General features: G+C 49.0%; 1 protein-coding gene across 1 annotated transcript in view; it reads right to left on the bottom strand.

Annotated features, from left to right (window-relative positions):
* The window catches only part of LOC112240528 (formin-2-like), a 114,309-nt gene that overhangs the window by 33,611 nt on the left and 54,572 nt on the right, over window positions 1–26,126 (bottom strand). The window contains 6 exon segments of the mRNA XM_042315844.1: window positions 922–1,042; window positions 6,144–6,203; window positions 8,414–8,560; window positions 9,713–9,842; window positions 11,413–11,504; window positions 12,927–12,988. Coding sequence (XP_042171778.1) covers window positions 922–1,042; window positions 6,144–6,203; window positions 8,414–8,560; window positions 9,713–9,842; window positions 11,413–11,504; window positions 12,927–12,988 — 612 coding nt within the window.

A 26,126-nucleotide genomic window follows, 5' to 3' on the forward strand; every position in this document is an offset into this window, starting at 1 on the left:
CCGGTCATGTGGTGTATCTGTGACCAGACAGACTGTATTCCCGGTCATGTGGTGTATCTGTGACCAGACAGACTGTATTCCCGGTCATGTGGTGTATCTGTGACCAGACAGACTGTATTCCCGGTCATGTGGTGTATCTGTGACCAGACAGACTGTATTCCCGGTCATGTGGTGTATCTGTGACCAGACAGACTGTATTCCCGGTCATGTGGTGTATCTGTGACCAGACAGACTGTATTCCCGGTCATGTGGTGCATCTGTGACCAGACAGACTGTATTCCCGGTCATGTGGTGCATCTGTGACCAGACAGACTGTATTCCCGGACTGTGCATCTTGACCAGACAGGTCATGTGGTGCATCTGTGAACAGACAGACTGTATTCCCGGTCATGTGGTGCATCTGTGACCAGACAGACTGTATTCCCAGTCATGTGGTGCATCTGTGACCAGACAGACTGTATTCCCAGTCATGTGGTGCATCTGTGACCAGACAGACTGTATTCCCAGTCATGTGGTGCATCTGTGACCAACAGACTGTATTCCCAGTCATGTGGTGCATCTGTGACCAACAGACTGTATTCCCCAGTCATGTGGTGTATCTGTGACCAACAGACTGTATTCCCCAGTCATGTGGTGTATCTGTGACCAACAGACTGTATTCCCAGTCATGTGGTGTATCTGTGACCAACAGACTGTATTCCCAGTCATGTGGTTTATCTGTGACCAACAGACTGTATTATCAGTCATGTAGTGTATCTGTGACCAACAGACACATATCTGTATTCCCAGTCATGTGAAATCCATAGATGAGGGCCTAATTTATTTATTTCAATTGACTGATTTCCTTATGAACTGTGTGAACTGTGAACTCAGTCAAATCTTTGAAATTGGTGTGTTTATATTTTGGTTCAGTACAGTTACCTCGAAGGTCCTTCTTCAGCCTGGTCAGATCCTTCTGAAAGTCCTCAAACTTCATCTGTGAAGCCTGGAACAGATCCTGGGGCTCAGGGAGAGGGTAGAGGCACGTCTCCCTGCCGGCGTCCTGACAATACATGACATTAGTCCTTAGAGCACAGAGCATTAGATAAAGCAGCGGGGTTAGTGGAGTTAGATCACATAGAGTGGGTTAGGCTAGTGGAGTTAGATCACATAGAATGGGTTAGGGTAGTAGAGTTAGATCATGTAGAATGGGTTAGGGTAGTAGAGCTAGGTCATGTAGAGTGGGTTAGGGTAGTAGAGCTAGATCATGTAGAGTGGGTTAGGGTAGTAGAGCTAGATCATGTAGAGTGGGTTAGGGTAGTAGAGTTAGATCATGTAGAGTGGGTTAGGGTAGTAGAGTCAGATCATGTAGAGTGGGTTAGGGTAGTAGAGCTAGGTCATGTAGAGTGGGTTAGGGTAGTAGAGCTAGATCATGTAGAGTGGGTTAGGGTAGTAGAGCTAGATCATGTAGAGTGGGTTAGGGTAGTAGAGCTAGATCATGTAGAGTGGGTTAGGGTAGTAGAGCTAGGTCATGTAGAGTGGGTTAGGGTAGTAGAGCTAGGTCATGTAGAGTGGGTTAGGGTAGTAGAGCTAGATCATGTAGAGTGGGTTAGGGTAGTAGAGTTAGATCATGTAGAGTGGGTTAGGGTAGTAGAGCTAGGTCATGTAGAGTGGGTTAGGGTAGTAGAGTTAGATCATGTAGAATGGGTTAGGGTAGTAGAGCTAGATCATGTAGAGTGGGTTAGGGTAGTAGAGCTAGATCATGTAGAGTGTGTTAGGGTAGTAGAGCTAGATCATGTAGAGTGGGTTAGGGTAGTAGAGTTAGATCACGTAGAGCTAGATCATGTAGAGTGGGTTAGGGTAGTAGAGTTAGGTCATGTAGAGTGGGTTAGGGTAGTAGAGTTAGATCATGTAGAGTGGGTTAGGGTAGTAGAGTTAGATCATGTAGAGTGGGTTAGGGTAGTAGAGTTAGATCATGTAGAGTGGGTTAGGGTAGTAGAGCTAGGTCATGTAGAGCTAGATCATGTAGAGTGGGTTAGGGTAGTAGAGCTAGATCATGTAGAGTGGGTTAGGGTAGTAGAGTTAGATCACGTAGAGCTAGATCATGTAGAGTGGGTTAGGGTAGTAGAGTTAGGTCATGTAGAGTGGGTTAGGGTAGTAGAGCTAGATCATGTAGAGTGGGTTAGGGTAGTAGAGTTAGGTCATGGAGAGTGGGTTAGGGTTGTAGAGCTAGATCACGTAGAGTGGGTTAGGCTAGTGGAGTTAGATCACGTAGAGTGGGTTAGGGTAGTAGAGTCAGATCATGTAGAGTGGGTTAGGGTAGTAGAGCTAGGTCATGTAGAGTGGGTTAGGGTAGTAGAGCTAGATCATGTAGAGTGGGTTAGGGTAGTAGAGCTAGGTCATGTAGAGTGGGTTAGGGTAGTAGAGTTAGATCATGTAGAGTGGGTTAGGGTAGTAGAGCTAGATCATGTAGAGTGGGTTAGGGTAGTAGAGCTAGGTCATGTAGAGTGGGTTAGGGTAGTAGAGCTAGATCATGTAGAGTGGGTTAGGGTAGTAGAGCTAGGTCATGTAGAGTGGGTTAGGGTAGTAGAGTTAGATCATGTAGAGTGGGTTAGGGTAGTAGAGCTAGATCATGTAGAGTGGGTTAGGGTAGTAGAGCTAGATCATGTAGAGTGGGTTAGGGTAGTAGAGCTAGATCATGTAGAGTGGGTTAGGGTAGTAGAGCTAGATCATGTAGTGGGTTAGGTAGTAGAACTAGATCATGTAGAGTGGGTTAGGGTAGTAGAGCTAGATCATGTAGAGTGGGTTAGGGTAGTAGAGTTAGGTCATGTAGAGTGGGTTAGGTAGTAGAGTTAGGTCATGTAGAGTGGGTTAGGGTAGTAGAGTTAGGTCATGTAGAGTGGGTTAGGGTAGTAGAGTTAGATCATGTAGAGTGGGTTAGGGTAGTAGAGTTAGATCATGTAGAGTGGGTTAGGGTAGTAGAGCTAGATCATGTAGAGTGGGTTAGGGTAGTAGAGCTAGATCATGTAGAGTGGGTTAGGGTAGTAGGGCTAGATCATGTAGAGTGGGTTAGGGTAGTAGAGCTAGATCATGTAGAGTGGGTTAGGGTAGTAGAGCTAGATCATGTAGAGTGGGTTAGGGTAGTAGAGCTAGATCATGTAGAGTGGGTTAGGGTAGTAGAGTTAGATCACGTAGAGCTAGATCATGTAGAGTGGGTTAGGGTAGTAGAGTTAGATCACGTAGAGTGGGTTAGGGTAGTAGAGTTAGGTCATGTAGAGTGGGTTAGGGTAGTAGAGCTAGATCATGTAGAGTGGGTTAGGGTAGTAGAGCTAGGTCATGTAGAGTGGGTTAGGGTAGTAGAGCTAGATCATGTAGAGTGGGTTAGGGTAGTAGAGCTAGATCATGTAGAGTGGGTTAGGGTAGTAATTTACTATTTTCAACAGTAAAATAATACTGAAGACATCAAAACTATGAAACATATGGAGTCATGTAGTAACCAAAAAAGTGTTAAATCAAAATATATTTTAGATTCTTCAAAGTAGCCACCCTTTGCCTCGATGACAGCTTTGCAAAATCTTGGCACTCTCTCAACCAGCTTCATGAGGAATGCTTTTCCAACAGTCTTGAAAGAGTTCCCACATGTGCAGAGCACTTGTTGGCTGATTTTTCTTCACTCTGCGGTCCAACTCATCTCAATTGGGTTGAGGTCAGGTGATTGTGGAGGCCAAGTCATCAGATGCAGTAGTCGATCACTCTCCTTCTTGGTCAAATAGCCCTTACACAGCCTGGAGGTGTGTTGCATCATTGTCCTGTTGAAGAACAAATTATAGTCCCACTAAGCGCAAACCAGATGGGATGATGTATTGCTGCAGAATGCTGTGGTAGCCATACTGGTTAAGTATGCCTTGAAATCTAAATAAATCAGTGTCACCAGCAAAGCACCCCACACCACCTCCTCCATGCTTCACGGTGGGGACCACACATGCAGAGATCATCCGTTCACCTACTCTGAGTCTCACTCAGACGGTGGTTGGAACCCTCAAATTTGGACTCATCAGACCAAAATAACAGATTTCCACCGGTCTAATGTCTATTGCTCGTGTTTCTTGGCTCAAGGAAGTTTGTTCGCATTATTGGTGTCCTTTAGTTGTGGTTTCTTTGCAGCAAGGCCATGAAGGCCTGATTCACGCAGTCTCCTCTGAACAGTTGATGTTGGGATGTGTCTTACTTGAACTCTGTGAAGCATTTATTTGGGCTGCAATCTGAGGCGCCGTTAACTTTAATGAACTTATCCTCTGCAGCAGAGGTAACTCTGGGGTCTTCCATTCCTGTGGCTGTCCTCATGAGAGCCAGATTCATCATAGTCTTCCACGTGATGGTTTTTGTGCACTCTGAAGAATTTCAAAGTTTCTTGAAATGTTCTTCGTATTGACTGACCTTCATGACCTAAAGTAATGGTGGACCTTTGCTTCTCTTTGCTTATTTGAGTTGTTCTTTCATAATATGGACTTGGTCTTTTACCAAATAGGGCTATCTTCTGTATACCACCCCTACCTTGTCACAACGCAACTGATTGGCTCAAAAGCATTAAAGAAAGAATACCACAACTTTTAACAAAGCACACCTGTTCATTGAAATGCATTCCAGGTTTGAAGCTGGTTGAGAGAATGCCAAGAAAAGGGTTCATCAAGGCAAAGGCTGGCTACTTTGAAGGATCTCAAATGTATTTGGATTAGTTTAACACTTTCTTGGTGACTACATGATTCCATTTGTGTTATTTCATAGTTTGATGTCTTCACGATTATTCTACAATGTATATTTTTTATTTATTTTTATTTAAAAAACTTGAATAAGTAGGTGTCCAAACTTTTGACTGGTACTGTGTGGATATATTTTTAATTTTTACTTTGTTGACTAAATCAAAATCAATACCTAAACCCCCGACTGGGCTGCGTCCAGCTAAACGCCCTACTGGGCTGCGTCCAGCTAAACGCCCTACTGGGCTGCGTCCAGCTAAACGCCCTACTGGGCTGCGTCCAGCTAAACGCCCTACTGGGCTGCGTCCAGCTAAACGCCCTACTGGGCTGCGTCCAGCTAAACGCCCTACTGGGCTGCGTCCAGCTAAACACCCTACTGGGCTGCGTCCAGCTAAACACCCTACTGGGCTGCGTCCAGCTAAACACCCTACTGGGCTGCGTCCAGCTAAACACCCTACTGGGCTGCGTCCAGCTAAACACCCTACTGGGCTGCGTCCAGCTAAACACCCTACTGGGCTGCGTCCAGCTAAACACCCTACTGGGCTGCGTCCAGCTAAACACCCTACTGGGCTTCGTCCAGCTAAACACCCTACTGGGCTTCGTCTAGCTAAACACCCTACTGGGCTTCGTCCAGCTAAACACCCTACTGGGCTTCGTCCAGCTAAACGCCTTACTGGGCTTCGTCCAGCTAAACGCCTTACTGGGCTTCACCTAGCTAAACGCCTTACTGGGCTTCACCTAGCTAAACGCCTTACTGGGCTTCATCCAGCTAAACACCCTACTGGGCTTCGTCCAGCTAAACACCCTACTGGGCTTCGTCCAGCTAAACACCCTACTGGGCTTCGTCCAGCTAAACACCCTACTGGGCTTCGTCCAGCTAAACACCCTACTGGGCTTCGTCCAGCTAAACACCCTACTGGGCTTCGTCCAGCTAAACACCTTACTGGGCTTCACCTAGCTAAACACCTACTGGGCTTCACCTAGCTAAACACCCTACTGGGCTTCATCCAGCTAAACACCTTACTGGGCTTCATCCAGCTAAACACCTTACTAGGCTTCATCCAGCTAAACACCTTACTGGGCTTCTAGCTAAACACCTTACTGGGCTTCTTCCAGCTAAACACCCTACTGGGCTTCATCCAGCTAAACACCTTACTGGGCTTCGTCCAGCTAAACACCTTACTGGGCTTCGTGCAGCTAAACACCTTACTGGGCTTCATCCAGCTAAACACCTTACTGGGCTTCATCTAGCTAAACACCTTACTGGGCTTCGTGCAGCTAAACACCTTACTACGCATTAGTTACCACTGAGGGAAAATAAATACAATTTACAAGTCAAGTCACCGGTCTGCCCGGTGCCAAGATGAGAGATTAGAACAGGACTCTGAAAAAGAGGATCCAACGTACCTCGTCAAAGTGCCTCAGATAGTAAGCCACTATGTAGGACAACAGGCTCCGTGTGTTATCCTGCCAAAAGGAGGAAGACAAGAAATTAGCTTCAGTTCAGGGAATTCATGTTTAGTTTACTTTCTCACAAAGTGTTCTGCAAAGCTTTTACAACAGGAATATACATTTTAATCCACATCATCAAAAGACATGTTAGGAACAGTAACTACAGTCTTCCAGCATAATATAAACCCTGACAAAATAGACAGTCATGTCTAACAGTGTAACTAGAGGTGTAACTAAGCTTGGTCCCAATGGCTCCCTACTGCCTATACATCGGTCTACTGTTGATCTGATGGACTCTACATAGGGAACAGGGAGCCATTATGGTGCAGGTCCTAGTGCCCTAGTAGTGCAGGTCCTAGAGCCCTAGTAGTACCTTTTCCAACCATAGGGAATAGGGTGCAGGTCCTAGTGCCCTAGTAGTGCCTCTGCCAACCATAGAGAATAGGGTGCAGGTCATAGAGCCCTAGTAGTGCCTCTGCCAACCATAGAGAATAGGGTACAGGTCCTAGTGCCCTAGTAGTGCCTCTGCCAACCATAGAGAATAGGGTGCAGGTCCTAGTGCCCTAGTAGTGCCTCTGCCAACCATAGAGAATAGGGTGCAGGTCCTAGAGCCCTAGTAGTGCCTCTGCCAACCATAGGGAATAGGGTGCAGGTCCTAGAGCCCTAGTAGTGCCTCTGCCAACCATAGGGAATAGGGTGGAGGTCCTAGTAGTGCCTATTCCACCATAGGGAATAGGGTGCAGGTCCTAGTGCCCTAGTAGTGCCTCTGCCAACCATAGGGAATAGGGTGAAGGTCCTAGTGCCCTAGTAGTTCCTCTGCCAACCATAGAGAATAGGGTGCAGGTCCTAGTGCCCTAGTAGTGCCTCTGCCAACCATAGAGAATAGGGTGCAGGTCCTAGTGCCCTAGTAGTTCCTCTGCCAACCATAGAGAATAGGGTACAGGTCCTAGTGCCCTAGTAGTGCCTCTGCCAACCATAGAGAATAGGGTGCAGGTCATAGAGCCCTAGTAGTGCCTCTGCCAACCATAGAGAATAGGGTACAGGTCCTAGTGCCCTAGTAGTGCCTCTGCCAACCATAGAGAATAGGGTGCAGGTCCTAGTGCCCTAGTAGAGCCTCTGCCAACCATAGAGAATAGGGTGCAGGTCCTAGAGCCCTAGTAGTGCCTCTGCCAACCATAGGGAATAGGGTGCAGGTCCTAGAGCCCTAGTAGTGCCTCTGCCAACCATAGGGAATAGGGTGGAGGTCCTAGTAGTGCCTATTCCACCATAGGGAATAGGGTGCAGGTCCTAGTGCCCTAGTAGTGCCTCTGCCAACCATAGAGAATAGGGTGCAGGTCCTAGTGCCCTAGTAGTTCCTCTGCCAACCATAGAGAATAGGGTGCAGGTCCTAGAGCCCTAGTAGTGCCTCTTCCAACCATAGGGAATAGGGTGCAGGTCCTAGAGCCCTAGTAGTGCCTCTTCCAACCATAGGGAATAGGGTGCAGGTCCTAGAGCCCTAGTAGTGCCTCTTCCAACCATAGAGAATAGGGTGTAGGGTCCTAGTGACCTAGTAGTGCCTCTTCCAACCATATGGAATAGGGTGCAGGTCCTAGTGCCCTAGTAGTGCCTCTGCCAACCATAGGGAATAGGGTACAGGTCCTAGACCTAGTAGTGCCTATTCCACCATAGGGAATAGGGTGCAGGTCCTAGTGCCCTAGTAGTGCCTCTGCCAACCATAGGGAATAGGGTGCAGGTCCTAGTGCCCTAGTAGTGTCTCTGCCAACCATAGAGAATAGGGTACATGTCCTAGTAGTGCCTCTGCCAACCATAGAGAATAGGGTGCAGGTCCTAGTGCCCTAGTAGTGCCTCCTCCAACCATAGGGAATAGGGTGCAGGTCCTAGTGCCCTAGTAGTGCAGGTCCTAGTGCCCTAGTAGTGCCTCTGCCAACCATAGGGAATAGGGTGCAGGTCCTAGTGTCCTAGTAGTGCCTCTTCCAACCATAGAGAATAGGGTGTAGGTCCTAGTGCCCTAGTAGTGCCTCTTCCAACCATAGGGAATAGGGTGCAGGTCCTAGTGCCCTAGTAGTGCCTCTTCCAACCATAGGGAATAGGGTGCAGGCCCTAGTGCCCTAGTAGTGCCTCTGCCAACCATAGAGAATAGGGTGCAGGCCCTAGTGCCCTAGTAGTGCCTCTTCCAACCATAGGGAATAGGGTACAGGTCCTAGTGCCCTAGTAGTGTCACTCACACTGCTCTTCACATCCTTCAGCTTGGGCAGGATATCCAGGTTAAAGCCGTCAGCCTGTCCTCTGGTTCGGTTGCCACCATTCATGAAGTTACCAAAGGCCAGGACCAGACCCAGCACCTGCATCACACACTGGCCACTCTGCAAGGTCTGGAGGAGGAGGAGATGGGCAGGCACACACACAGGGGGACAGACAGAGAGGAGAGAGGGGGACAGACAGGAGAGATTGAGACAGACCAAACACGTCACAATCAATCAAATGTATTTATAAAGCCCTTCGTACATCAGCTGATATCTCAAAGTGCTGTACAGAAACCCAGCCTAAAACCCCAAACAGGAAGCAATGCAGGTGTAGAAGCACGGTGGCTAGGAAAAACTCCCTAGAAAGGCCAAAACCTAGGAAGAAACCTAGAGAGGAACCAGGCTATGAGGGTGGCCAGTCCTCTTCTGGCTGTGCCGGGTGGAGATTATAAACCTAGAGAGGAACCAGGCTATGTGGGGTGGCCAGTCCTCTTCTTGCTGTGCCGAGTGGAGATTATAACAGAACATGGCCAAGATGTTCAAATGTTCATAAATGATCAGCAGGGTCAGATAATAATAGTCACACCGACTCACCGTGCACACACTCTGCAGTCACACAGACTCACCGTGCACACACTCTGCAGTCACACAGACTCTCTGCAGTCACACACACTCTCTGTGCACACTCTCTGCAGTCACACAGACTCTCTACAGTCACACAGACTCTCTACAGTCACACAGACTCTCTACAGTCACACAGACTCACCGTGCACACTCTCTGCAGTCACACAGACTCTCTGCAGTCACACAGACTCTCTGCAGTCACACAGACTCTCTGCAGTCACACAGACTCTCTGCAGTCACACAGACTCTCTGCAGTCACACAGACTCTCTGCAGTCACACAGACTCTCTGCAGTCACACAGACTCTCTGCAGTCACACAGACTCTCTGCAGTCACACAGACTCACAGTCACACACTCTGCAGTCACACAGACTCACCGTGCACACACTCTGCAGTCACACACTGCAGTCACACAGACTCACAGTGCACACTCTCTGCAGTCACACACACACTCTGCAGTCACACAGACTCACCGTGCACACACTCTGCAGTCACACAGACTCACCGTGCACACACTCTGCAGTCACACAGACTCACCGTGCACACACTCTGCAGTCACACAGACTCACCGTGCACACACTCTGCAGTCACACACACACTCTGCAGTCACACACACACTCTGCAGTCACACACACACTCTGCAGTCACACACACTCACCGTGCACACTCTCTGCAGGATGTCCAATTTACGCAGGATAGAGGAGAGCCATTCAGAGAAGGTGGACTGAAACAGGATACAGAACACCCGGCCTGAGAAGTTGGGGATCTGATGTAACTGGAACAGGAACCTGGAATAGAGACAAGAAATCGGAGGATGGGTTTGAGGCTACCACTTCATAATGTAACTGGAACAGAGGAGACCAGAGAACGGGTTTGAGGCTACCACTTCATGATGTAACTGGAACAGGAACCTGGAATAGAGACGACAAGAGATCGGAGGATGGGTTTGAGGCTACCACTTCATGATGTAACTGGAACAGGAACCTGGAATAGAGACAACAAGAGATCAGAGGATGGGTTTGAGGCTACCACTTCATGATGTAACTGGAACAGGAACCTGGAATAGAGACGACAAGAGATCGGAGGATGGGTTTGAGGCTACCACTTCATGATGTAACTGGAACAGGAACCTGGAATAGAGACGACAAGAGATCGGAGGATGGGTTTGAGGCTACCACTTCATGATGTAACTGGAACAGAGAATAGAGACAAGAGATCGGAGGATGGGTTTGAGGCTACCACTTCATGATGTAACTGGAACAGGAACCTGGAATAGAGACGACAAGAGATCGGAGGATGGGTTTGAGGCTACCACTTCATGATGTAACTGGAACAGGAACCTGGAATAGAGACGACAAGAGATCAGAGGATGGGTTTGAGGCTACCACTTCATGATGTAACTGGAACAGGAACCTGGAATAGAGACGACAAGAGATCAGAGGATGGGTTTGAGGCTACCACTTCATGATGTAACTGGAACAGGAACCTGGAATAGAGACGACAAGAGATCAGAGGATGATGGGTTTGAGGCTACCACTTCATGATGTAACTGGAACCTGGAATAGAGACAAGAGATCGGAGGATGGGTTTGAGGCTACCACTTCATGATGTAACTGGAACAGGAACCTGGAATAGAGACGACAAGAGATCGGAGGATGGGTTTGAGGCTACCACTTCATGATGTAACTGGAACAGGAACCTGGAATAGAGAGACAAGAGATCAGAGGATGGGTTTGAGGCTACCACTTCATGATGTAACTGGAACCTGGAATAGAGACAAGAGATCGGAGGATGGGTTTGAGGCTACCACTTCATGATGTAACTGGAACAGGAACCTGGAATAGAGACAAGAGATCGGAGGATGGGTTTGAGGCTACCACTTCATGATGTAACTGGAACAGGAACCTGGAATAGAGACAAGAGATCGGAGGACGGGTTTGAGGCTACCACTTCATGATGTAACTGGAACAGGAACCTGGAATAGAGACGACAAGAGATCGGAGGATGGGTTTGAGGCTACCACTTCATGATGTAACTGGAACAGGAACCTGGAATAGAGACAAGAGATCGGAGGATGGGTTTGAGGCTACCACTTCATGATGTAACTGGAACAGGAACCTGGAATAGAGACGACAAGAGATCAGAGGATGGGTTTGAGGCTACCACTTCATGATGTAACTGGAACAGGAACCTGGAATAGAGACAAGAGATCGGAGGATGGGTTTGAGGCTACCACTTCATAATGTAACAGGAACCTGGAATAGAGGAGACAAGATATTGGAGGACGGGTTTTAAGTCTCTACTTTTTGAACATGATTGGTTGTTTGAATAATTTAACCGATTCTCCAGAACACCTACTGCTCAGGTTTGTCCAGTGGTTTGGCGTTGTCCTTGTCTTTAGATGACTTGATGTGCTTATCGATTTTCTCCATCTCATCCTGTTGTGCTCTCTGAAAAGACATCAGGACAACATGATCAAAGTACTGTACTACATGACAACAGCAGAAGTACTACAGGCAGTAGTACAGTAGTAGTTTAATAGTGTACTGTACTGCAGGCAGTAGTACTTCTGCAGTAGTAGTGTAGTACAGTAGTAGTATTTCAGTAGTATTTCACCACTACTACTCTCAAACCAATTACTGGAACGAACTGCAAAAATCAGTGAAGCTGGAGACTCATATCTCCCTCACTATCTTTAAGCACCAGCCATCAGAGCAGCTCACAGATCACAGCACCTGCACATAGCCCATCTGTAAACAGCCCATCTATCTACCTACCTCATCCCCATATAGTATTTATTTACTTATCTTGCTCCTTTGCACCCCAGTATCTCTACTTGCACATTCATCTTCTGCACATCTACCATTCCAGTGTTTAATTGCTATATTGTATTTACTTTGCCTCTATGGCCTATTTATTGCCTTACCTCTCTTATCTTCTACATTTGCACTCACTGTATATAGATTATTCTACTGTATTATTGACTGTATGTTTATTCCATGTGTAACTCTGTTGTTGTTTCTGTCTCACTGCTATGCTTTATCTTGGCCAGGTCGCAGTTGTAAATGAGAACTTGTTCTCAACTGGCCTACCTGGTTAAAAAAAGGTGAAATAAATAAAGAATATAAAAAATAACAAGGCCTGAACAAAGTGATACTGTAAATAAATTATTTCTTACAAGGCCTCTTCTGTTCCTTACTGAACAACCGTTGGTGATTGAAGTCTATAGTGACAGAACTAAGGGGAGCCCATCATAGCCTGGATACATAGTGACATGCCAGGTACAGTGGCCAGAACTAAGGGGAGCCCATCATAGCCTGGATACATAGTGACATGCCAGGTACAGTGGCCAGAACTAAGGGGAGCCCATCAGACATGCCAGGTACAGTGGCCAGAACTAAGGGAGCCCATCATAGCCTGGATACATAGTGACATGCCAGGTACAGTGGCCAGAACTAAGGGGAGCCCATCATAGCCTGGATACATAGTGACATGCCAGGTACAGTGGCCAGAACTAAGGGGAGCCCATCATAGCCTGGATACATAGTGGCCAGGTACATAGTGACAGCCTGCCAGGTACAGTGGCCAGAACTAAGGGGAGCCCATCATAGCCTGGATACATAGTGACATGCCAGGTACAGTGGCCAGAACTAAGGGGAGCCCATCATAGCCTGGATACATAGTGACATGCCAGGTACAGTGGCCAGAACTAAGGGGAGCCCATCATAGCCTGGATACATTGACAGCCAACAATAAGACTAAGGCCATGATTCAAACCAACACAGTGTGATGCTCATTTATTTGCATGTGTTTGAATCCTGGCCAAAGACACACCTTCCTTTGGACTCAGGGATGAGAGATCAGAGCCTTACGTTTTCATAGAGGGCTTGTAGAGTCTCCAGATCCACCACAGTATTGTCCAGGTTCAGGATGGCTGGAAGGGACAGAACACAGTTAGTGGTTATTAGGGATGGCTGGAAGGGACAGAACACAGTTAGTGGTTATTAAGAATGGCTGGAAGGGACAGAACACAGTTAGTGGTTATTAGGGATGGCTGGAAGGGACAGAACACAGTGGTTATTGAGGAGTGGTTGGAAGGGAGGGAGAGAACACAGTGGTTATTGAGGATGGCTGGAAGGGAGAGAACAGTGGTTATTGAGGTGGCTGGAAGGGACAGAACACAGTGGTTATAGAGGATGGTTGGAAGGGACAGAACACAGTGGTTATAGAGGATGGCTGGAAGGGACAGACCAGAGAAGACCGTGGCTATTGAGTATGGCTCAAAGGGACAGGAGACAGTGAGTTGTTTATATTTATACACAGTTGAAGTCGGAAGTTTACATACACTTAGGTTGGAGTGATTAAATCTCATTTTATTTTTCAACTACTCCACAAATTTCTTGTTAACAAACTATAGTTTTAGCAAGTCGGTTAGGACATCTACTTGACATGACACAAGTCATTTTTCCAACAATTGTTTACAGACAGATTATTTAACTGCAAAAAAGCTCGGAAAATTCCAGAAAATGTCATGGCTTTAAAAGCTTCTAATAGGCTTATTGGCATCATTTGAGTCAATTGTAGATGTACCTGTGGATGTATTTCAAGGTCTACCTTCAAACTCAGGGCCTCTGCTTGACAACATGGGAAAATCAAAAGAAATTAGTCAAGACCTCAGAAAAAAAATTGTAGACCTCCACAAGTCTGATTCATCCTTTGGAGCAATTTCCAAACGCCTGAAGGTACCATGTTCATCTGTACAAACAATATTACGCAAGTATAAACACCATGGGACCACGCAGCTGTCATACCGATCAGGAAGGAGAAGCATTCTGTCTCCTAGAGATGAACTTACTTTGGTGCGAAAAGTGCAAATCAATCCGAGAACAACAGCAAAGGACCTTGTGAAGATGGAGGAAACAGGTACCAAAGTATCTATATCCACATAACCTGAAAGGCCGCGCTGCAAGGAAGAGGCCACTGCTCCAAAACCAACATAAAAAAGCCAGACTACGGTTTGCAACTGCACATGGGTACAAAGATCGTAATTTTCTGGAGAAATGTCCTCTGGGCTGATGAAACAAAAATATAACTGTTTGGCCATAATGACCATCATTATGTTAGGAGGAAAAATAGGGAAGTTTGCAAGCCAAAGAACACCATCCCAACAGTGAAGCAAGGGGGTGGCAGCATCATGTTGTGGGGGTGCTTTGCTGCAGGAGGGACTGGTGCACTTGACAAAATAGATGGCATCATGAGGTAGGAAAATTATGTGGATATATTGACGCAACATCTCAAGACATCAGTCAGGAAGTTAAAGCTTGGTCCCAAATGGACAATGACCCCAAGCATACTTCCAAAGTTGTGGCAAAATGGCTTAAGGACAACAAAGTCAAGGTATTGGAGTGGCCATCACAAAGCCCTGAACTCAATCCTATAGAACATTTGTGGGCAGAACTGAAAAAGCGTGTGCGAGCAAGGAGGACCACAAACCTGACTCAGTTACACCTGCTCTGTCAGGGGGAATGTGCCAAAATTCACCCAACTTATTGTGGGAAGCTTATGGAAGGCTAGTTGAAACGTTTGACTCAAGTTAAACCATTTAAAAAGGCAATGCTACCAAATACTAATTGAGTGTATATGTCCGGGGGTGTCCTCGGATGGGGCCACAGTGTCTCCTGACCCCTCCTGTCTCAGCCTCCAGTATTTATGCTGCAGTAGTTTATGTGTCGGGGGGCTAGGGTCAGTTTGTTATATCTGGAGTACTTCTCCTGTCCTATTCGGTGTCCTGGGTGAATCTAAGTGTGCGTTCTCTAATTCTCTCCTCTCTTTCTTTCTCTCTCTCGGAGGACCTGAGCCCTAGGACCATGCTCCAGGACTACCTGACATGACGACTCCTTGCTGTTTATAGACATACGCTGAGGGTACAAAACCTTAGGAACACTTTCCGAATATTGAGTTGCCCCTCAGAACAGCCTCGATTCGTCGGGGCATGAACCCTACAAGGTGTCGAAAGCGTTCCACCGGGATGCTGCTCCAACGCTTCCCACAGTTGTGTCAAGTTGTCTGGATGTCCTTTGGGTGGTGGACCATTCTTGATACACACGGGAAACTGTTGAGATTGAAAAACCCAGCAGCGTTGCAGTTCTTGATACACTCAAACCGATGCGCCTGGAAACCACAACCATACCCCGTTCAAAGGCACTTAAATCTTTGTCTTGCCCATTTACCCTCTGACCACTGGTCGTAAGGTTAAAGACTGAAGGCCGGTGGGGGATGGTGATGGGGGGACACTTTGACCTTACTACAGCCCTCGTCTGACGGGAGAGATGGGGTCAAAACAAGTGTTGGAGCCAACAAGACTTAAACCCTCCTGCATATCTCTGCAAGGCTGAGACGCAGTGACGCAAGACGCCAACAAGACACCAGATCATCGAGATCAGGTGCAGGCTGGGAGCTGACACCCTGAGAGCTGTGAGAACTTGGAGAGAGGGGGAGGGAGGGAGGAAAGTGCAGGCTGGGAGCTGACACCCTGAGGGTTGTGAGCTTGGAGGGGGAGGGAGGGAGGAAAGTGCAGGCTGGGAGCTGACAACTTGAGAACTTGGAGAGAGGGGGAGGGAGGGAGGAAAGTGCAGGCTGGGAGCTGACACCCTGAGAGTTGTGAGAACTTGGAGAGAGGGGGAGGGAGGAAAAGTGCAGGCTGGGAGCTGACACCCTGAGAGTTGTGAGAACTTGGAGAGATTAAGGGGGAGGGAGGGAGGAGTGTTCAGGCTGGGAGCTGACACCCTGAGAGCTGTGAGAACTTGGAGAGAGGGAGGAAAGGTCGGTACCACAGACACCAAATAAGCTCATTCCTGACACGGCCTGGACACAGGGGAGCACGGCTCTGCTCATAATGCAGCAGCTGGATTAATCCTCCACGACCTTGAAACGGGGTCAAATCCACCGTGTGCAAAGCTCCCAGCTTTAGAGCAGAGCTGAGCATTTCTTTTCCTATTCCCACAGAGTTCAGTACCACCCACAGGCGTATAAACAGGTCCCCAGCCCCCCAAGCCTGACACCACTAAGATGCTTAATGGGGGTGTGATGAGGCTGGGGGAGAGAATTAACTACATTTGGCTGCATGGTTAAAAATAAAATCACTCCTCCACATCGGGAATCGCTGTCAAGGAGAGACTGGCTGTCTGCTCGGCTAACTAGAACCTCTGACACCAATTCAGCTCAACCGCCTTTTTACGGAGGGGAAATTATCAGGCCAAATTACCAGACAACCTTTTGAAGGAAAAGCTATTATCTTAATATATACTGTAAGTGTCTCCGACCACCAACAATAATAAAACTCCAACAAGGTACATAAGATCCTCTTCATTAGATCGATGTAAACTTGTTTTCAACTGGCTGGTTAAATAAAGGTGAAATAAAACATTTAAAATGAAGAGGAAATAGTTTTATTAATGAAATGCTGTTAACTGTCCAGTCAGTGTCTCCAGTCAGTGTCTACTTGACCTATCCTCAACCCTCTGAACAGCAGTAGTCTAGTCAGTGTCTACTTGACCTATCCTCAACCCTCTGAACAGCAGTAGTCTAGTCAGTGTCTACTTGACCTATCCTCAACCCTCTGAACAGCAGTAGTGTCTACTTGACCTATCCTCAGCCCTCTGAATAGCAGCAGTGTCTACTTGACCTATCCTCAGCCCTCTGAACAGCAGTAGTGTCTACCTGACCTATCCTCAGCCCTCTGGACAGCAGTAGTCTCTAGTCAGTGTCTACTTGACCTATCCTCAGCCCTCTCTGAACAGCAGTAGTCTCTAGTCAGTGTCTACTTGACTGTCTTGACCTATCCTCAGCCCTCTGAACAGCAGTAGTGTCTACTTGACCTATCCTCAGCCCTCTGAACAGCAGTAGTCTCTAGTCAGTGTCTACTTGACCTATCCTCAGCCCTCTCTGAACAGCAGTAGCGTCTCCTTGACCTATCCTCAGCCCTCTGAACAGCAGTAGCGTCTCCTTGACCTATCCTCAGCCCTCTGAACAGCAGTAGTCTCTAGTCAGTGTCTCCTTGACCTATCCTCAGCCCTCTCTGAACAGCAGTAGTGTCTACTTGACCCCTCAGACCTCTGAACAGCATTAGTCTCTAGTCAGTGTCTACTTGACCTATCCTCAGCCCTCTGAACAGCAGTAGTCTCTAGTCAGTGTCTACTTGACCTATCCTCAGCCCTCTGAACAGCAGTAGTCTCTAGTCAGTGTCTACTTGACCAATCCTCAGCCATCTGAACAGCAGTAGTGTCTACTTGACCCCTCCTCAGCCCTCTGAACAGCAGTAGTCTCTAGTCAGTGTCTCCTTGACCTATCCTCAGCCCTCTCTGAACAGCAGTAGCGTCTCCTTGACCTATCCTCAGCCCTCTCTGAACAGCAGTAGTCTCTAGTCAGTGTCTCCTTGACCTATCCTCAGCCATCTCTGAACAGCAGTAGTTTCTACATGACCTATCCTCAGCCCTCTGAACAGCAGTAGTGTCTCCTTGACCTATCCTCAGCCCTCTGAACAGCAGTAGTGTCTACTTGACCTATCCTCAGCCCTCTGAACAGCAGTAGTCTCTAGTCAGTGTCTACTTGACCTATCCTCAGCCCTCTGAACAGCAGTAGTCTCTAGTCAGTGTCTACTTGACCTATCCTCAGCCCTCTGAACAGCAGTAGTCTCTAGTCAGTGTCTACTTGACCTATCCTCAGCCCTCTGAACAGCAGTAGTGTCTACTTGACCCCTCCTCAGCCCTCTGAACAGCAGTAGTCTCTAGTCAGTGTCTACCTGACCTATCCTCAGCCCTCTCTGAACAGCAGTAGTGTCTACTTGACCTATCCTCAGCCCTCTGAACAGACGTAGTGTCGACTTGACCTATCCTCAGCCCTCTGAACAGCATTAGTCTCTAGTCAGTGTCTACTTGACCTATCCTCAGCCCTCTGAACAGCAGTAGTCTCTAGTCAGTGTCTACTTGACCTATCCTCAGCCCTCTGAACAGCAGTAGTGTCTACTTGACCTATCCTCAGCCCTCTGAACAGCAGAAGTGTCTCCTTGACCTATCCTCAGCCCTCTGAACAGCAGTAGTGTCTCCTTGACCTATCCTCAGCCCTCTCTGAACAGCAGTAGTCTCCAGTCTGAACAGTCCTGTGATTCAACACTACTCCAAATGGCAGTTTAAGTCACTGACTTGTTGCAACCTCTCGTCGGTCATTCCTTTGTTGTTAGCTTTATCAGAGCGTCTGTGGAATTACAGATCCTTTGGTAACACTAAGCCATGGAGAGAGCGAGAGAGAGAGAGAGCGAGAGAGAGAGAGCGAGCCCTCTGCGCGCAGAGAGACTCGCTCCATGCTCTCCTGTCTAGCTGAACTTGTGTTAGTCTAGTCTAGAGGGGAATATTTGTCTACCAACATATAATCAGCGGCGTAACACTCCTCAAGAAACGGCCTGATGAAAGAAACATTGCCTCAAATCTGTCAGATAAAAGACCGTGTGTTTAAATTCCTCACGTCGACTTTTAGTCTGGGCTAGAAAGGAGCTGGCGCCTCAAACTGTAATCCTTTAAAAAAGTTAATGTTTGAACACAAACAGAGGTGAAGTGGTTGAATGTTTAATCCTCAGATATAGTATTACATTGAAGCGTTTAGTGCAGTGAGTGTATTCACTAGTAAAACCATAGAGAACGTCTCGCCTGCTTGCTACGACACGGTGCCTGTTTGAACTAACGGCCAGACGATAAGGGACAGGGGAAGTCAACACAGGACAGATCTGGCTGCTTCACAAAATGGCACCATATTCCCCATTTGGTGCACTACTCTCAACCAGAGCCCTGGTCAAAAGTAGTGAACGATTTAGGGAATACTAAGACAACAGGGGGGTGGAGAGGAGGAGGATGGAGTCGAGGACGACGGGGGGGGTGGAGAGACGGACGGGGAGTGGAGATGAGGGGGGGGTGGAGAGGAGGAGGGGTGGAGAGGAGCATGGAGGAGATTCCTGCTGTTTATTTAGCTCTGCTTAACAATCAGGGCTTATTGGGAGGAATGTTGCTGTATATTTCATGCTGGTGCCAAAATAATTTGTAGCACATTTCAATCTAATCAATGTGTTTATACGTTCTGTAAGTCTCAGACACACTGAGTTCCTGGAGATGAGGCTCAGGCAGAGGGGTTACTCTGATTAGATTCCTTTCTAAACAAAAAGGTTCAATAAATACATTTAAATTCCTGTCGAACCCTGAAACACTGACAGCCTGTTGGCCGATCATCTATCCGTTCGTTTTGGTACGGTGCTGAAGACTAGATTATAATAGGACAGCCTGTTGGCCGGTCATCTGTCCGTTCTGGTACGGTGCTGAAGACTAGATTATAATAGGACAGCCTGTTGGCCGGTCATCTGTCCGTTCTGGTACGGTGCTGAAGACTAGATTATAATAGGACAGCCTGTTGGCCGGTCATCTGTCCGTTCGTTTTGGTACGGTGCTGAAGACTAGATTATAATAGGACAGCCTGTTGGCCTTGTCAGCTCAGGGATTTGATAATAGGCCAAATAAAACTAATGATTTGAACAATGGGAAGACGGTGCGGTTTCAGAGAAAATAATTTCAACAATAGACAGGAATTCGATCTTGTACCTATGCGGTCTGATCGCAAATCCCGTCCCTAACCTGCTGAGCTGACGTTCAGGTGCTATAAACGGGAAGAAATCGAACTAAATGAGTCAGTAAAGTGTATAGCAGAGGTCGATGTTTGAAAGCAGCTTCGCGTCAAAGAAAGAACCGGCACCACAGAGAAATCAGTCAGATCTCGCTCAGCCCTCTGCGTCATTGATCACGTGATTATGTTACTTTGAAACTATCCGTCTATAATTTCAAACAACCTGGAATTGTTTAACAAAAAAATATGCACAAATGGGGCGGCAGGTAGCCTAGTGGTTAGAGTGGAGGGCGGCAGGTAGCCTAGTGGTTAGAGTGGAGGGCGGCAGGTAGCCTAGTGGTTAGAGTGGAGGGCGGCAGGTAGCCTAGTGGTTAGAGTGGAGGGCGGCAGGTAGCCTAGTGGTTAGAGTGGAGGGCGGCAGGTAGCCTAGTGGTTAGAGTGGAGGGGCGGCAGGTAGCCTAGTGGTTAGAGTGGAGGGGCGGCAGGTAGCCTAGTGGTTAGAGTGGAGGGCGGCAGGTAGCCTAGTGGTTAGAGTGGAGGGCGGCAGGTAGCCTAGTGGTTAGAGTGGAGGGCGGCAGGTAGCCTAGTGGTTAGAGTGGAGGGGCGGCAGGTAGCCTAGTGGTTAGAGTGGAGGGCGGCAGGTAGCCTAGTGGTTAGAGTGGAGGGGCGGCAGGTAGCCTAGTGGTTAGAGTGGAGGGCGGCAGGTAGCCTAGTGGTTAGAGTGGAGTCAGGGCGGCAGGTAGCCAGTGGTTAGAGTGGAGGGGCGGCAGGTAGCCTAGTGGTTAGAGTGGAGGGGCCAGGTAGCCTAGTGGTTAGAGTGGAGGGGCGGCAGGTAGCCTAGTGGTTAGAGTGGAGGGGCGGCAGGTAGCCTGAACAGTGGTTAGAGTGGAGGGGCGGCAGGTAGCCTAGTGGTTAGAGTGGAGGGCGGCAGGTAGCCTAGTGGTTAGAGTGGAGGGGCGGCAGGTAGCCTAGTGGTTAGAGTGGAGGGGCGGCAGGTAGCCTAGTGGTTAGAGTGGAGGGCGGCAGGTAGCCTAGTGGTTAGAGTGGAGGGCGGCAGGTAGCCTAGTGGTTAGAGTGGGGGCGGACAGGTAGTCTAGTGGTTAGAGTGGAGGGGCGGCAGGTAGCCTAGTGGTTAGAGTGGAGGGGCGGCAGGTAGCCTAGTGGTTAGAGTGGAGGGGCGGCAGGTAGCCTAGTGGTTAGAGTGTTGGCCGGCAGGTATCCTAGTGGTTAGAGTGGAGGAGAGGCAGGTAGCCTAGTGGTTAGAGTGGAGGAGAGGCAGGTAGCCTAGTGGTTAGAGTGTTGGGCGGCAGGTAGCCTAGTGGTTAGAGTGGAGGAGAGGCAGGTAGCCTAGTGGTTAGAGTGGAGGAGAGGCAGGTAGCCTAGTGGTTAGAGTGTTGGGACGGCAGGTAGCCTAGTGGTTAGAGTGGAGGAGAGGCAGGTAGCCTAGTGGTTAGAGTGGAGGAGAGGCAGGTAGCCTAGTGGTTAGAGTGGAGGAGAGGCAGGTAGCCTAGTGGTTAGAGTGGAGGAGAGGTAGGTAGCCTAGTGGTTAGAGTGTAGAGGAGGTAGGTAGCCTAGTGGTTAGAGTGTAGGGGAGGCAGGTAGCCTGGTTGTTAGGCTGGAGGAGAGGTAGGTAGCCTAGTGGTTAGAGTGGAGGGGAGGCAGGTAGCCTAGTGGTTAGAGTGGAGGAGCGGTAGGTAGCCTAGTGGTTAGAGTGGAGGGCGGCAGGTAGCCTAGTGGTTAGAGTGGAGGGGCAGCAGGTAGCCTAGTGGTTAGAGTGGAGGAAGTAGGTAGCCTAGTGGTTAGAGTGGAGGGGCGGTAGGTAGCCTAGTGGTTAGAGTGGAGGGCGGTAGGTAGCCTAGTGGTTAGAGTGGAGGGGCGGCAGGTAGCCTAGTGGTTAGAGTGTTGGGACGGCAGGTATCCTAGTGGTTAGAGTGGAGGAGCGGCAGGTAGCCTAGTGGTTAGAGTGGAGGGAGGCAGGTAGCCTAGTGGTTAGAGTGTTGGGACGGCAGGTATCCTAGTGGTTAGAGTGGAGGAGAGGTAGGTAGCCTAGTGGTTAGAGTGGAGGAGAGGCAGGTAGCCTAGTGGTTAGAGTGTTGGGACGGCAGGTAGCCTAGTGGTTAGAGTGGAGGGGAGGCAGGTAGCCTAGTGGTTAGAGTGGAGGGAGGCAGGTAGCCTAGTGGTTAGAGTGGAGGGAGGCAGGTAGCCTAGTGGTTAGAGTGGAGGAGAGGCAGGTAGCCTAGTGGTTAGAGTGGAGGAGAGGCAGGTAGCCTAGTGGTTAGAGTGAGAGGAGGTAGGTAGCCTAGTGGTTAGAGTGTAGAGGAGGCAGGTAGCCTAGTTGTTAGGCTGGAGGGAGGCAGGTAGCCTAGTGGTTAGAGTGGAGGAGGGCAGGTAGCCTAGTGGTTAGAGTGGAGGAGAGGTAGGTAGCCTAGTGGTTAGAGTGGAGGGCGGCAGGTAGCCTAGTGGTTAGAGTGGAGGGGCGGCAGGTAGCCTAGTGGTTAGAGTGGAGGGGCGGCAGGTAGCCTAGTGGTTAGAGTGAGAGGAAGCAGGTAGCCTAGTGGTTAGAGTGGAGGGCGGCAGGTAGCCTAGTGGTTAGAGTGGAGGGGCGGTAGGTAGCCTAGTGGTTAGAGTGGAGGGCGGCAGGTAGCCTAGTGGTTAGAGTGGAGGGCGGCAGGTAGCCTAGTGGTTAGAGTGGAGGGCGGTAGGTAGCCTAGTGGTTAGAGTGGAGGGGGTAGGTAGCCTAGTGGTTAGAGTGGAGGGCGGCAGGTAGCCTAGTGGTTAGAGTGGAGGGGCGGTAGGTAGCCTAGTGGTTAGAGTGGAGGAGGCAGGTAGCCTAGTGGTTAGAGTGGAGGGCGGCAGGTAGCCTAGTGGTTAGAGTGAGAGGCGGCAGGTAGCCTAGTGGTTAGAGTGGAGGGCGGCAGGTAGCCTAGTGGTTAGAGTGGAGGGGCGGCAGGTAGCCTAGTGGTTAGAGTGGAGGGGCGGCAGATAGCCTAGTGGTTAGAGTGGAGGGGCGGCAGGTAGCCTAGTGGTTAGAGTGGAGGGGCGGCAGGTAGCCTAGTGGTTAGAGTGGAGGGGCGGCAGGTAGCCTAGTGGTTAGAGTGGAGGGGCGGCAGGTAGCCTAGTGGTTAGAGTGGAGGGGCGGCAGGTAGCCTAGTGGTTAGAGTGTAGAGGAGGAAGGTAGCCTAGTGGTTAGAGAGGAGGAGTGGCAGGTAGACTAGTGGTTAGAGTGTAGAGGAGGTAGGTAGCCTAGTGGTTAGAGAGTTGGACTAGTAACTGAAACAGGCAGTTCCCCGGTAGGCCGTCATATTAAATAAGAATTTGTTCTTGACTGACTTGTTAAATGAAAGGTCAAATAAAAATGCTAAAAGACAGTGGCTCCATTGAATGATTTAAGACGTGAAACTGAACAGCCGATGCCTCACGAAACTCCTCATTCAAAAGTTAGAAATACAATGTAGCCAGTGTTTCAAAGAAAACACAGAGCCATCTTCCCAACTGCTCTGTTATAAACTCGGCCTATTTCTAAAATGTTTCTTAAAGTCTCATTTCTAACCTTAAGATAAAAAAAGCACTTTCATGGATTGTTTTGATATAGCTTCAGATACCTGTGAGAGCAGGATCTTCTGTGCCTGAGCCCTGTTTTAAACGGGTTCTCATCATTAACCCCTGGTAGATACCTGACAGAGGGAAAGGACCATATCAGAGTGACCTCCCAGAGCTCCATCTATAGTAAAGTGCCAGGCCTGATGTCTCGCTGTTCTGAGACTGACTCAATGTGCAGTAAGATGTCTAACCACCACTAGAACATCTCTGTTCTGAGACTGACTCAACGTGCAGTAAGATGTCTAACCACCACTAGAATATCTCTGTTCTGAGACGGAATCAATGTGCAGTAAGATGTCTAACCACCACTAGAATCTCTGTTCTGAGACTGACTCAACGTGCAGTGAGATGTCTAACCACCACTAGAATATCTCTGTTCTGAGACTGACTCAACGTGCAGTGAGATGTCTAACCACCACTAGAATATCTCTGTTCTGAGACTGACTCAACGTGCAGTAAGATGTCTAACCACCACTAGAACATCTCTGTTCTGAGACGGAATCAATGTGCAGTAAGATGTCTAACCACCACTAGAATATCTCTGTTGCAGTGAGATGTCTAACCACCACTAGAATATCTCTGTTCTGCAGTGAGATGTCTAACCACCACTAGAATATCTCTGTTCTGCAGTAAGATGTCTAACCACCACTAGAATGCAGTAAGATGTCTAACCACCACTAGAATATCTCTGTTCTGCAGTAAGATGTCTAACCACCACTAGAATATCTCTGTTCTGAGATGTCTCAACGTGCAGTGAGATGTCTAACCACCACTAGAATATCTCTGTTCTGAGACTAACCACCACTAGAATATCTCTGTTCTGCAGTGAGATGTCTAACCACCACTAGAATATCTCTGTTTTTAAAATGCTGAGACTGACTCAGAGAAAATTGAACGTTGAAGTAAACGTGCAGTGAGATGTCTAACCACCACTAGAATATCTCTGTTCAGCAGTAAGATGTCTAACCACCACTAGAATATCTCTGTTTTTAAAATGCTGTATTTCACTTTGCATCGACTCGGGAGACGGACCACCGGGTAGGGAGGGAAAATCGGGAACGTTGAAGTAAACGTCGGGAGGGGGACACGGTCGGGTAGGGAGGGACACGGTCGGGTAGGGAGGGACACGGTCGGGTAGGGAGGGACACGGTCGGGTAGGGGAGGGACACGGTCGGGTAGGGAGGGACACGGTCGGGACACGGTCGGGTAGGGAGGGACGGTCGGGACACGGGTAGGGAGGGTCGGACACGGTCGGGTAGGGAGGGACACGGTCGGGTACGGTCGGGTAGGGAGGGACACGGTCGGGGGGAGGGACACGGTCGGGTAGGGAGGGACACGGTCGGGTAGGGGGGACACGGTCGGGTAGGGGACACGGGTGGGTAGGGAGGGACACGGGTAGGGAGGGGGTAGGGAGGGACACGGTGGGTAGGGAGGGACACGGGTGGGTAGGGAGGGAATTGTTTCCATTCTTGCTGGTTTAATTCCATGAAAACATTGAAATATTTGACTCATGAGGGACTTCTGTTGATTTGACGTTTACATTCCACCTCAAAACACACAGAACAAAAGAGACATTCATATGTCCATCTCTACAGAGTACAGAGACATTGAGACGCAGGCAGGACTCTCATTTTCATTGGTCAGTATTCCTGAGAAAAGTACCCTTCTCAAAGGGAAAACAAACATAATTAATGAAAATGACAGATCGTGTGTCTGGTTTCTTCTTTCGCTATATATAATTCATAATGTGGGAAGAGAGGAATTGATCAGCAGTTGTTGTTCATGGCAGACGAGAGAAGTTGTAAAAACTTTGGAGACGTTGTTCTTTTTAGGAATGTGGTGGTAACCAACATCAACACTGTTCTGGAATCAGATAATGGACAGAGAATAGAAAGGGTCTCATTGATCTCACTTCCTGGTGGCCAACGTGATGATCACAGGAAGTGTGTGTGACAAGATGACACCATCAGAAAGTTTGCCCTGTTTCTAACTCCAGGACAAAGTAGAAGTATTTTTGTGTGTGTAGGGGGGGTGGGGGGTTATTTCCTGCATTATTCGCTCAGGACGTTTCTAGTATTATTTCCAACATTAAGGGGGAAAAAAAATACTTTTGGAAATTAGCTCGGCGGTCACCAGAAATATACCTTCCCTAACCTGGCGGCCCTGTTCAAGGGGACGGCCCCCAGGGAGGCGGCCCTGTTCAACCCAGGGAGGCGGCCCTGTTCAACCCAGGGAGGCGGCCCTGCCCTGATCGACCCAGGGAGGCGGCCCTGTTCGACCCAGGGAGGCGGCCCTGTTCGACCCAGGGAGACGGCCCAGGGAGGCGGCCCTGTTCGACCCAGACGGCCCTGGACCCAGGGAGGCGGCCCTGTTCGACCCAGGGAGACCCAGGGGACGGCCCTGTTCGACCCGGCCCTGTTCAACCCAGGGAGACGGCCCTGTTCAACCCAGGGAGACGGCCCTGTTCAACCCAGGGGAGCCCTGTTCGACCCAGGGAGACGGCCCTGTTCAACCCAGGGAGACGGCCCTGTTCACCCAGGGAGACGGCCCTATTGACCCAGGGAGACGGCCCTGTTAGACCCAGGGAGACGGCCCTGTTCGACCCAGGGAGACGGCCCTGTTCGACCCAGGGAGACGGCCCTGTTCACCCAGGGAGACGGCCCTGTTAGGAGCCATCACCACATCAGTTTATAACGCTGTAGCATGTAGGAGCCATCACCCCATCAGTTTATAATGCCCTGTCGACCCAGGGAGACGGCCCTGTTCACCCAGGAGCCATCACCTACATCAGTTTATAATCACTACATCAG

The sequence above is a fragment of the Oncorhynchus tshawytscha genome, unplaced genomic scaffold (assembly GCF_018296145.1).
Source record: "Oncorhynchus tshawytscha isolate Ot180627B unplaced genomic scaffold, Otsh_v2.0 Un_contig_3532_pilon_pilon, whole genome shotgun sequence".
NCBI lineage: Eukaryota > Metazoa > Chordata > Actinopteri > Salmoniformes > Salmonidae > Oncorhynchus > Oncorhynchus tshawytscha.